Below are 13,445 nucleotides of genomic sequence, written 5' to 3' on the forward strand. Positions count from 1 at the left end.
TGTTGAATGAATGGAAGCTTAGAATACTTCCTAGGATTCCTTGAAGTATGTAAGCCGTGCTACACATCATTGACATCACGATTATATACATGTTTACTCAAAAGTATATTGCACTAAGTTCAGTAGAGTTTACTGCCAGGAAGCTGCATAAGGATTGCAGCCCAAGTGAAGTGATACCGAAGGAGTGATCATGAGAATTCCAGGCCAGGGATTTTATGTCACTAGTTCTTGAAGAGGTGGCCAGTAGCCTAAGTCAAGGGTAGGGATGTGTGAGGAATCGAATGCAGGGATGAAAATGTGGCCCAGTGAAATTCTAGTTCACTGGTCCTGTACTGGCCCTTACCCACTATGATGCAAGTCAAGCCGGGTAATGGATTTCTGTCTACCCAGTCTGTAGTTCACACATTTTTAACTCTAAAGAAATTTGTATAATTTTTCATGATTTGTGTAATTTCATGCAAATTGTATAAATCATGGTTTATGAAAATAACCACCTCAATAGCATGTGGCTCTTGAATTATTTGCATGAATCAGCCAATTTTACACAAATTGTTTTAGATTCTTGTGCTTTTAAGGATGCAGACTCATGAAAGATAAGTGAAATAATGTTAAACCAACTGATTAATGTTAGGCAAATGGTCCAAATTGTGCTATATGCACACATTTCCACATTTTCCACAAAAAATTACAAGCCACAGCCTGTCTTAGGGGTGGAAGTCCACAGAAAAGGCCCACTTCAGATTATTTCTGATCATCAGTTTGGAAGTGAGTAGGAAGTCCACTGAGCTCAAATGAGGCAGGATTCACACCATCAGCACATCCCTAGGCAGCAGTAGGGAGCATGGTATCTATGGGCACCAGTGTACCCTTGGACACCTTTCTTGCCACTCACTGAGGTACCTTAGCCCACATACTTTAAAAAAAATCACAAAATGTCTTCTTGCCAGCTGAGATCTTCTCTTCCCAAGAATGGCCCCGGTCCACATGGGGCGCTCAGAGGCTTTCTTAGGCAATGAAGATGGCAGTGGTTCCAGGCCAATGCTTTTATCTCCGATGCATCCATTTTGTCATAGTGCCTTAGAAAGCTTCTCAAATTGCTGAGAATTTAGAGAAGACTCTGTCCTTGGTCTAAGTCCATCTGGGATGGTCCATCATGCATCCTGCCAAGTACCACTGAAGGTACTGAGGGAAAGGCAGAAGGGAGCTCCTGTCATCAGCTTCTGGTCTCCTTTTAAATTTTCTAAATTAATTTTTCAATTTGGTATTTTAAATTGTAAATCAAATTCTGTGCCTTGGCAATATAAATGCCAAAAATACACATAACTGCACACAAGCCTGTGAATTTCATCTATTAGATTTCCTCTAAACTCAGTATTAAACCCAATTCTATTAGTAAAACTATAGGTAGATTCAAAATAAAACACTGTCTCACCAAATCGTAGCAGATACTTTGATTCAGATCTATAATCTAAACTTGCCTTAACATGTTTTGTTATTATAATCTTACTACTATTTATTTTATTTCTACACCACCCAACAGCCAAAGTCTTCTGTGCAGGTCAGAACATTTTGGGTTTAATTTTACAGATGTACATCTCAATCTAGTGCTTTCTATTTCAGGACTGTTCATGGCCTTATTAAAAATGTTGAGTTATTGCCATATCACCACAATAAAAATACAAGTTCATTATAAATCTTCTGGCTTCTGATGCTGGTTAATTTTTTATAGTGAGCTTAAATGGTTTTTTATTTCTTACTAGGGAGATTCAGGGGGTCCTCTAACCTGTGTTAAAAATGGCTCCTATTATGTCTATGGAATTGTGAGCTGGGGAGACCAGTGTGGATTAAAAAATAAACCAGGAGTTTATACCCGTGTGACAAGATTTCTCAACTGGATTAGAACAAAAATTCAACTTGAGTCCAGGTGTCACAACTGATGAAGTCCTTCTAGAAATGAAGAAAGGTAAACTTCCTATTTGTTGATCCATCTTTCCAGCTATTTTGTCACTGAGGCTGCAATCCTATATACAGCTACCTTGAGATAAGTCCATTGAACTCAGTGGGACTTACTTCTACATAGCCAGTTATAGGATTGCATTGCATTCATTTATCTGGGATAAGCTCTCTGAGCTCAATGGAACAGTTGTTAAGCAGTATAAATTTCAAGTTCCACTGGATGAATTAGAATATGGCATCCTTTATTCATCTGAACTATAATATATTACCTTGGCATCTAGCTCACTTGCTTGGCTTTCACCAGTCTGTAGAAGGGTACATAGCAATGTGACTACTACTACTATCATCATCATCATCATCTTCCCATGAGGTAATGATTCCAAAGATAACTCTCATTTCAGCCTCACAAATAAGATGGGCTTGTCTGAGAAGCAGTGACTGGCCTTATATATTTCTGTGCAGTGGAATTTGATCCTGGGGCTTCCTAGCCTAAATCTACCCTCTAGTTACAAAAACTATATGCTGTCTCAGTCATGCAAGTTCACTCACACTCTCAAGGAATCACACAATTCCATATGGCCTTTCATTCCACACATTCCACACAGTAACACCCCTAAAGGATGATACATTTAAATTCTCAATATTCAACTATAACAGAATTCAGGAAATGAAGGAAAGCTGATCAACAATTGTGCCTATAAGCCAAGAAACGATCATTAAAACACAGTAGAATTATTTATGGAAAATGATTCTGCTGATTTATTTTCAGTACAAATACTTTTACTTTCAGCAAATCATGGTTCATTCATTTTTAGTACAAAGCTGAGCCTGCCAGTCATCTAGTACTAATTTCACTTGGCATCATAAATAAATACTAAGTTCCATAATACAAACATTTAAAATCACAGTATTCATGCACAAATATTCATATCAACACTGACTTCTTGTGAGGGGTTAGTTTTAACCCCTTTTAAGAAGCAAAATGACTTCTTGGTGTCATCCGCTATACTACATGGCTTGTACAGCAAGCTGAAAAACATATTTATTTTTGCATAACTGATGTCCATGCTTCAGTTTATTTCCTGATTGGCTGCATTTTTCTCCGCTTGACTTGCAGAATTTCTGCTGCATCGGGGTTGATTCTTACTTGTTGGGATCCATCTCCAGATGTCTGTTCCTGCAAACCAAAATAGATCTTAAATATCAGCCATTGAAGAAGACTATTGTGTAATTCCCATTTATTAAAAAACTATAATTAAAATATATGATATTTTGAAAAGCAAAATATCAGTTAACAAAAGACTATGCTGAGCCATCTTTCTATAGCTACTTTTTACAGCTTGGGCATTTTTCTAAATATATGGGAGGATTAATTCACTTCTTGGTTATGTTAGTTTCCTCATAATCTCTGTTAGTATCAAAGCAATCTTGGAAATGCTTTAGGATGAACTCATATGCATGTTGAGACAGAAAAAAAAATGTGCTACACACCATCTGGGAGTTCTGAGCATTTTTTTCTGACTGCACCTGCACTTAGAGAACGATCCTCACCCTGTTGACACCTTGCTGAGTGTGGTTAGGATGGGTTGGATTTTTTTCCCCTGCCAGTACAGCAGTACCTGGAGTATTTTGTGGTCTGCCTGAAAAAGCTGCATGGACACACAAGCACCACCAGGAAGTCAGGCTAATTCAAAGTACTTCAGGACTAGCCACTGTGTCCATTGTTCCTTTGTTTTTCTGACATGTCCCTGAATCTACTCCCTACATTGTGTCAGCCTGAAGCTGCTGCACTTCCAGTGGAAAACAAGTGTTTTGTTTTGTAAAAATGTTAAAATGGACAACCTGGGGTGGCAGTGCATCCCAGTCTATCCACAGTGAGCCAAGCAGGGAAACAGCAAATTGTCCACAAGCAGCTGCCTTCACCAAAGATGAATGCTCTGATCAGCTCCCTTAAGTGGCTTCATGAGGTGCTGAACCAGTCTGCGCAATAACCATCTTGTCTTATTTCATGCTAATGACAGAGTTCAGAATCAGTTCTCCAACTGTTGTGCATGAACCTAGCTTTGCTACTAACACAACTACACCAGCGGATCAAATGTTTCACCAGCATCCTGCCTCCCCAAGTGTGCTTCAGAATACTGCCTGTTTTTAAAGATCCATGGGAGTATCGACATGTTTATTCATTTGTTTCTTGCCTTTTATTTTTGTACTAACCTTTGTGTTTGGTGAAAATATGTCTTTATGGCATTTTGGCAAACCAGCCAACTAGTACCATGCACACCCAGCTTCTGCTACAAGTTTTTAGGCCTTTTTTCTTTTTTGAAAGAGTAACCCTAGAAATGGGAATGTTTGTTTGAGAATGATAATATGATGTGAAGGGGGGTTTCTGGAGTAGTCCCATTGTTCTAAAAGGTTACATGTGTCAACCATAGTTAGGATTTTAAAAAACTGTATTTTTTTAAGAACCTGTGCATGCTTGGATGCATTTTACTTGTGTACTGGTAAGAAAGCTTATACTGCAAGTGGCAAAAATTATTGTTGTTATTTATCAATACTTGGTCTTGGACTCTTTGCTTTCCCAATGGTCCCTGTACACTGCTGTTATATATGAGTTAGTGCCAAAACAAGTGTAAAAAGAAGCATTCTGTTTTGCATTTGAAGTTTCTTATCATCACTGCATGGAAAAAAGGTGGTCTGTTCATTTACTTACATTTTCTGAATCATACTGATCCAAAGTTCCTTGATTTCCCTGAGCATTTGCCAGCTCAGCAGCCCTTCTGGCCATTTCTACTTTGTAAGAACCTGGAGGGGTCCAGCCAATGCCTTTGATCCAGTTCAAATCAGATTTGTACTTGACCTGAAAAATTGATACAATCTTAATCGTGGATTCTTTCCAAGAGCATATACACAACACCATTCAAATCAGATAGAGGAACACCCAACACTATTTTGGTTTTCAATTTCCCTCCCTAACAAGAGGATGTCCTAGACATCCTAGAGATGGAGAAGGGAATTGGCTCCAAGCTGGTAAAGCTGGTAAAGACTACAAACACTTTATGTTCAAGTCTTTATTTCCATCCATACTGCCACATGTTCTCTGTCCTGTGCTTTCCCCACTTAATTACCCAGCTACTTTATGAAAATTCTAAGGACAGAATGTGGATTTGAAGATTTCTGATACAGAGTAAACGTAGCCTGGCCTTCTTTGCAAGGAGATTCTAGCCTATAGATCGAACATACTTACGTCACTCTGGAGTCTGTAGGCTTGTTTGGCATGCTTCAGATTGAGCTGTTCTGGGTCACACGTATACTGATGGAGGTGCTGCCTGTAGTTGACATCACTTATCAGTTGCTGACTTTTCTTTGCATGGATAAATCCTGGCTGATCTATTCGGCTCTTGAACTGAGCTTTGTTTCTGATGAAATCCCTCTTATACTGGTTGTCACTCTGTAGGTGGCCCATCTTGAGGAAGTGCCTCATTTTGGGATCCTCGTTCACATTGCGAAGTCCAATCTGTTGACCCCTATCCCTCAGGAAGGACTCTTTGTACTTGAACTGCAGGATGTTGAGACAGAGGAAGATTTATTACCTTAGATTTGGCCTACACAAGCACCCTTCTGTATAATTTTACACATGCTATGGCTTGTGCGAAATCAGTTACTATATCCAGAGGGCAGAACTACTATTTTCAGCTGATTTTTGATTGAGAATAAAATATCCTTGGTTTTGAGGAATACACAGGCAGTTACTAAGAGAATAATAAGAACAGAAGCAACGTAAGTATAGCAGTCCAAAATTGGCTTGAAGGGGAGATCCCCCACAAAGCACTGCAGCTTCTAGAGCCCTACAAATGTATACAGTGAGAAGTGATGCATTTTCTCACTGGTTCATGCTCTGAGCACTTCTTGGTGGTGCTTGTCCTCCTCACCCCCTGTCTCATATCAAAACCAAAACTTGTATCAGATTAAGGCAGGCATTGGTTTTAAAAAGTAAACTTGTCCTGAAATCTCAAGGGGGAATGGAGGGGCTTTGGATTTAGTGAATCCAAAACTCCCCCTATTCAGCCCTTGGAAGGAAATTCTAGGTTCACTACTAGTAGCAGTAACACCACTTGCAGTAAAAGTAAGCCCATGATACTTTCTACAGGTATAAGTGGGACATTCAAGGCAAATATCTCCCTGACATTGGGGCTCCAATCTGACTGCAAAGAATAACAAACAAACAAACATTGCCAAAAGGCCTATACAGTTAATAAAATGTGGACCATGCCTGAACTGAATCAGACTTTAAAAGTTGATAATATTCTGGACTGGTCTCAGTACCCTAGCAGTTCCAGATCAGGCTGAAATGTTGAATATCAGTTCCTAGAAGAAGCCACTTCACAGAATAAAGGAAAATGCAGGTCAGTGGGTATTTCCACAGCATATCATACATAATGTCTCTGTAGCAGATTAAGGTGACATGTGTGAATATAGGCACATGGGAAACCTGTGCCCAGAAGCCTCAATGCATTGTATCTTCTTGGTACATGTTTTTCATTCCATTGAAGGAGACAACTGTCTCCTTTTAAACTGGCAGACAAAAATCATGACATATGCTGACATGAGGGCCTGTCTTTTGGGAAATTTCTAAAGTGTTCTAAGATTGAATTTTGGAAAAGTAATGCTCCATACATCACTGGCAATTTCTCTGGAAGCTTTAGCTGTCTGGAAGGGAATGGCATCCAATCTGAAATCATAGCCAGCCGCTCGAGTCTGCTCCCAAGATGTTTTATAGAGTTTCTGCAATACAAGAGGAAAGAAAAGAAAGGAGGAAATTCTTCTTATTGTACAAGTTTGTGTCTGTGACTATAATAATTAAAAATAGGATAATTGATTGCCAGGTCAGTCATAAAGGCCGCTAAGACTTGGGATTAGCCTATAACCCTTCACTTTCTCACCTATACCTACAATCTTTATGTAGAATCCCATTTATGAAGAATCCCAAACACCACAATTAGGATTTTGCTTTGCATTTCATGCATACATTAATTTGAGTTTATCTGCTTTCTGTTTAAACTTTGATGCATCCGCCACATCAATATTGCATTGACATTGCCCCTATTCTGTCTCTTGAAACATCTAGCAGTAACATCTTGGGTTTTATAGCATAGGAATTCCAGTGATACACTCTCCATGATCTGTTACATCAAACATTTCTAATGCTTTCTGAGCTAGCTCTGTACCCTGATGGTTTCATCAACCTTTCCAAAATAATGAACTGCTTGATAACATATTGGAAATGATTAAGAGTATGGACCAGATGAAAATTCTGAAGAGAATATACTAAGTCTCATTTCAGTTCCAAGGGTTTATATCATAGCATCCCGCCAGAGAGATATTTTTCAAGCTTGGCCATTTTGGCTTACAAGAACAACAACAAAATAACACCAAGTCTTTTTGTGACACAAGATTAGCAATGAATGGATAAAACTGTCAATCATCCCTTCTCTTCATGATCAAAAGTGAAGATATCAGGTCCCCAGCCCATTTTACTTTAGTCACTGGACAACTTTTATTTACTGTGACATAGTGATAAACATGCCTATAGGCACATTCCAATGAGATCCTTTTCAAATTCATCCTCAAGGAGAGTTAAGTGTATAAGACAGGGCTTATACATTCTAACATACAATGCTAGAATTCTATAACATATTATTTTACTGATCTCTTCCATATCCATGATCCCATAATTATTTCAGTAGAATTCCCAGTTTTCTCAGATGAGATAAATCGAGAACCAGTCCTATGAATCCATGAAAATGATTATAAATGTCATTTTAAAAGGGTAATCCCAGATAAATCCAATTTAAATCCTTAAATTTATCTGGCTAAATCAATGGGAATGTAGCATTCCAAGCAAGGGGTGGGGAGAACTGAACAGGGCTACAGTCACTAACGCTAACACACTACGTCATTAATAACTTGAGTTCCATTCATTTCAATGGGTCTACTCTAAGTAAGATTAATATTGGGTACAACCCAAAGCTATTAGCCAGAAAAAGCTGTGATCCGTCCAATTTGTGGCATTTAGACAACATCCAGACATTTCCCGTAAATGTAGCCTTCTATTTAGCAACTGCTAGCTATTTCCTAGTTGTTTCCTGTCTTTCCCTTTTCAGACTGCCAAAGCCTTTGCCATGCTGCTGTGGATCATCCTGCAACACGTGTCCTTTGATTTGAAACCCCATGTAACATTTCACTTTATCACAGTTTGCCCAGTTTTTGCACTCATCCTCACACATTACATTCATTTGATTTGCAGCAGCTTTATACTAATACTGATGTGTGTGTGTGTTGTGTGCATGATAAGGTCAGTCTCTCAACAGCTTTCTGAGCATGGTATCTGATCCAATTGTATATCTACCAAAAACAGTTTCATTTTTAATGAGAGGCCCCCAACTCCTCCATCTCCCCATGCTCTCACTGGCTGTTTCAGTTCAGATACATACTGATCCATTTGAATGTTTTGAGAAGAAACGGTATATTTCAGACTTACAGCTGTGACATTCATCTGTGTATGGCCATACGGTTCTAGCTGCGTGAGCAATATATCTCACTTATTCCTTTCTTTTAACACAAGAGTAAAGGGCTGTCGGTGTACAATGCAAAATGTACTTCCTGTCTCCACTGCTTTTAGAAGCTAGAACAACCTTTCCAAAATTACCCTTTTCTATTTTGGATTCCAGTAATTGACTGAGGGCATTGTTTAGTGTGATTTAATGCAGCATAATTTCTTGAAATGGGCATTAACTTTTTAATCAAATAAATGCATGTAATTATTTCTTTATCCATCAGTGAAACGTGGGCCAGAGCACATTTATCTACAAAATTAGATTATGGGGAGTAGAACGTAGTCAGAAGTATTATTTTATCTTCATTAATGTTTTCTAATCTTTATGAATGCATAATTTGCTCTAAATCAGCTTATTCATTAATTGATTGCATTTCTATATCATCCATTAGCAAAAGTACTCTGGGCGGTTTATAAGACAAACCTTAAAGCCATAAAATACAATGATTTACTATAAAACTATGAGTTTAACATAGAATAAAACCAATGAAGTAACCAAGATGAAAGCCAGCAGCAGTGCAAAGTTCTAAAATGTACTACCATGATTTTTAAAGCTGAAGTGCTAAAAAGTGGAATCCCTACTTTAGACCCAGGTTCCCAATAGAAGATACCAACTCAGGACTAGTTCTTGAAAGCTACAGTGCTTCACAATGAACTGCAGTTGTGTTATTTACAAGATTACCAATTGACAATAAAAAGAACTATCACTTACATCACTGATATGGAGTGCATTGAGACGTGCTCTTATGAAGTCTGGGTGGTCAGGGGGTAGAGTATAACTGTGAATGGAGTCCAAGTGTCCCGCTCGGTATAGACGCTGTTAAATCAAATGACAACTCATTATTTGGTTTATTGGATGGATGCATAGGTAGGTAGGTAGGGGGATAGATAGATGAAATTTACCTATTTTACCAGATTACGACTGTATGCAATGCATGTAATTCAAGATTATATCTATGCTTCTTAACAGTTATTAAATGAAGAAATAAATTTAATTTATTAATGATACTTTCATATTGCTTGATACAGTAAAATTTCTAAGAGGTTTCAGTGAACATTTGCTGATCATAGAGCCTTATAAGATGTCTTTGACCATTTCATTACTGCTCAAGTAATGTTGATCTACTCCTAGGATGTACATTCTTTCTTCTTCTTCTTCTTCTTCTTCTTCTTCTTCTTCTTCTTCTTCTTTTAGTGATAGGCTCAGTTCCGCTTAGCTCAGGATTCAATCAAGAGTTATGCATACTCAGTTACTGGAAAGTGTTATGTGAGTAGGATGGCTTTTTACCAGGTATCCTGGATGTTTGCATTAGTTTGGTTGCAGCATACCATATTGCCTTAACATTTCACTTATATTTTTGTCCAAGTCCCAGATAATGTTTCAGAAGGTGGATATATGCATTTGATGTGTGATGTGTACATATGTGATACACCTCAATTCCTCATATTCTGTAACAATCAACTCTTGAAAGTTTGAAATCAATCCATACTTAGCAGTAATAATAACCCAAAACAGGAAAAGCACTTTACCTTTTAATGGCACTAGGAAGGGATAGTTCATTATCAATTTCTATGAAGATAGTTTTGGATTTTGAAAAAAATGCAAAGTTTTTACTGAGGATGAGTGTCAGTATAAGTAAGATAGATACATTTTTTCTGTGTAGATATTTTGTCACCAATGGGCATGGCTGTGCCCACAATCACCCCTCCTAGTATCCCACAGTCTTCCTGTCCCGGCTGATTTTATTGCAATCCTATCTAGATTATTATTTCTGGTTTTATTTCTATATAATCCAACATTCAAAACTCTTCGGGCAGTTTATAAAAACACACACAATACCTTAAAATACAATATAAAATACAGGTAACCATTAAAACAACATATAAATGTAGCCATTTTAAAACTGATTTTAAAAATCAAAATGTAAACAGTTTAAATGCCTAAGCCAAGTTAATACCTGTTAACAGCTAACACAATACCTCCATATTACTATTTAGAGAGGCTAAATGTATTAACATAGGGAGCAAGTTAGCCTGGTGATGAAAAGACAGTAGAGTTGGGCCAAGCAGGCCTCCCTGGGAAGCCTGCTGTATAACTGGAGCCTGCCCCTGAGAAACACCCCTCTTGTTGCTAAGAAAACAGCTTGGGGGTTGCAGACAGAATAGCCTAGACATTGATTGTAATGTATGGGTAGTCTGCAGTTCTAAAGGCATTCCGCCAAGTATTGTAGCTCCAAGCCATGTAGAGCTTTATAGGTTAAAACTAGCACTTTGACTTTTTCACCCATCTAGCTGGAGCATCTCTGACAGTTAGGAAGGAAACTGGAGAGACCTCCAGATACTGTTCATTCTGCAGTATCCAATCTTCTCCCTGCCCACCCAGTGCAGTTCTTTCCATTCTGGCTGTACATGGATGAGAAAAGCAGGAGAGAGGTTTAATTCACAGCTCGAGGTCAGAACAAGTCTCTCAGCTTGGATCTGGGAGTCTGAAAAATCCTGTGGCCCTTCAGACACTGTGTAAGGGCTACAGAATTTCTCCCTCCAAGTTTTGTTTCATTTAAACAAGCCACTGGAAGACAGACATGCAGTGAGTTAACAGCCAGAAGACTCTAGACGCACCCTTTGAACATAAAAATGGTGGATGACAGCTACTCGGGCACCTCATTTGGAAGCAAGCCCAGCCACTTAGAAAAGAAGCATGCTGAGAGTGGGTCAAACAGAGGAAGTGTTTACTGTGTGTATTTTTGTAATGTCAGTGTATGGTCTTGGTGGATGCTTTCCCTGTGCGCGCATGTATGTTTCTCTGACCAAATGCAAAATGTGTATTTTGTTGTATATTGTAGGAGCAAATGTGATTTGGTATTTGGCACACAAATTATACCTATGCCTTATGCTCAGTATTTTGGTCAGCTTAATTGCCTCTGAATTTGCTTTCTGTAAAATGAGTGTTGGAGCTGAAAAAAAGTTAGTTCAAATGGACTTTATGTTTTGAAATTAAAATCCCCCTCCTTTTGCCTTGTACGTAGAGGTTTATGTAAGTTACTTTTCTTTTAGAGTCACCAACTTGCCTCTTAGAAACAGTTTTTTTTTTATCAGTCACAACCGGTATGATGGCCATTTTATGGATGGGCAACCACCCATTCCAGGTATTTTGTGAGAATTCTAAAACAAAATCCAAGTATTCCTACTAATCCAAAAAGATCAGGAATCAGTCCTTCTGGATATCCTTCCCAGTGCCAGGACGTGCACATAGTACAGTGTGCCTGCATGCATCTGTCAACCATCCGCTCACGACAATTGGCCAGTTACAGCTAAATCACCTTTTCCACTGCCTTTGTTGCCATTATTAATATTCAGCGTGAACTGTGAAACATAATCACTTCTTCCCCTACCTCATTGCATTGAATGTAGCTGTTCTTAGCATGGATGAAGTCCAAGGAGTCTGCCACTGTGGTAAACTTCAGACTATCTGGCTTCTGACGATACTTTGTCTACAAATGGAAGAAAAATAAGAGAAACTGCAATTAAAAATATACTAAATGAAATTTTGCATGACTGACGGCAGGCAAGGAAAGAACATTTTCAAAATAAATACATGCACAGTATTATATAATGGATTTTCTGTGTTATACAGCACTTAAGAAGTATAAAAATCACTTAAGAAGCACACATAGAGATTTGCTCACTCTCCCCCCCCCCCCCCCGCCGATGGAATAGCTTGTTCAAAAGAAATATATTCTACTTGGATCCAGTGATCACCAGTAGGTTCACAATAGGTGTAAAAGAAGTAAATAAACAAAAGGAACGTTCCTTAGCAGTGCGGGTCTTTCCTGTACAACTGACCAGTGTGATACAAATACATTGTGGCAGGGAAAAACACACACACAATTTTTTTTTTCTGCTTCTGGGCAGGCAGACGTTTGTACTCTAAATGCCTCATCCTGCTATTTTACTTTTTCTCCAGTAATACTTTATACTGTTCAGGATAAATCACCTTCACTTTGCTGTCCATTTCAAGCACAGAATTTTCAGAACTTTGCCTCCCCTGCTTAGCATTCCATTGTTGGATTTGCTGCCATTATTCACTGCTTTGTGTTTTTGTTATTTCTGTTGTTGCTGTTTAGAGCCTCTCGCTCAGGGTAGGAGGATGTCACAAATGGACTCCTATCTTGTGTACTTCTCTTTCACAACGTACGCCCGTTGTATAAACAGGTTCCCACATCAAAAGGAAATGCTAAGCTACATCCATAAGTGTCATGTAACAAGGAGCCTTGATGGTAAACAATTCTTACAGACATACCATCCCATGAAAGATTTATCAGTACCTCACTGATGAGCTCTCCAGCCTTCTTTACATTTTCTATCTGAGGGGATCGGAGAGCCATCCATCCAAGTCCCTTCATGACGTTCAGGTCTGATTTGTAGCGAAACTGTCAAATAAAAAAAATAATAAAAAACACCTTTAAGCTTTATTATTTTCCCCTATCTAGATTGGACTCTCTGATTTGTATTAACATATTAATTTTTTCTATTTTCCATGCATATATCATCACACTGAGGCAAGCATCTCTGCATTCATCCATTCCTCTCAGAATATAATAATGTATAATACAAAAGATAGGAAAGCAGCTCCCGCAACTGAATTAATGATGGCAAGCAGAAAGTAATGGAACCTGTTGATACTGACAACCTTTCAAAGGAATTTTATGCAGAAAACCCAACTCAGGGATAGAAATTATTTTATTCAAAATCAATACAAGCATTCAGATTAACTCAGTTGCTCAAGAGGACAGCAATATTTTGGTTTTTTCTTGTGAAATTTCTACCTCCAATTGCTGACTAGAAGGAAAAGGAAATGACAAATTAATTCAGCTGC

The 13,445-nt window shown here is 38.4% G+C and overlaps 2 protein-coding genes across 5 annotated transcripts in view; one reads left to right on the plus strand and one right to left on the minus strand.

The window, feature by feature from the left end:
- Positions 1–9,271, plus strand: part of HABP2 (hyaluronan binding protein 2) — a 42,745-nt gene extending 33,474 nt beyond the window's left edge. For 2 of the 3 annotated variants that reach the window (XM_044439203.1, XM_044439222.1), the window contains exons 13-14: positions 1,761–1,963; positions 3,074–3,230. In XM_044439203.1, the coding sequence (XP_044295138.1) occupies positions 1,761–1,937 (177 nt within the window). In that variant the 3' untranslated portion in view covers positions 1,938–1,963; positions 3,074–3,230. Of the gene's footprint in view, positions 1–1,760; positions 1,964–3,073; positions 3,231–8,117 lie in introns of those variants that run through there. The other variant, XM_044439212.1, reaches the window with a different exon arrangement.
- The window catches only part of LOC123027880 (nebulin related anchoring protein), a 73,445-nt gene continuing 62,691 nt past the window's right edge, over positions 2,692–13,445 (minus strand). For both annotated transcript variants that reach the window (XM_044439190.1, XM_044439182.1), the window contains exons 36-42: positions 12,895–12,999; positions 11,962–12,060; positions 9,282–9,386; positions 6,631–6,738; positions 5,201–5,512; positions 4,667–4,813; positions 2,692–3,133 (exon numbers count right to left, since the gene is read on the minus strand). In XM_044439190.1, coding sequence (XP_044295125.1) covers positions 3,032–3,133; positions 4,667–4,813; positions 5,201–5,512; positions 6,631–6,738; positions 9,282–9,386; positions 11,962–12,060; positions 12,895–12,999 — 978 coding nt within the window. In that variant the 3' untranslated portion in view covers positions 2,692–3,031. The remainder of the gene's footprint in view (positions 3,134–4,666; positions 4,814–5,200; positions 5,513–6,630; positions 6,739–9,281; positions 9,387–11,961; positions 12,061–12,894; positions 13,000–13,445) is intronic.

Source organism: Varanus komodoensis, unplaced genomic scaffold (assembly GCF_004798865.1).
Source record: "Varanus komodoensis strain SLA01 unplaced genomic scaffold, ASM479886v1 scaffold1, whole genome shotgun sequence".
In the NCBI taxonomy this organism is placed as follows: domain Eukaryota; kingdom Metazoa; phylum Chordata; class Lepidosauria; order Squamata; family Varanidae; genus Varanus; species Varanus komodoensis.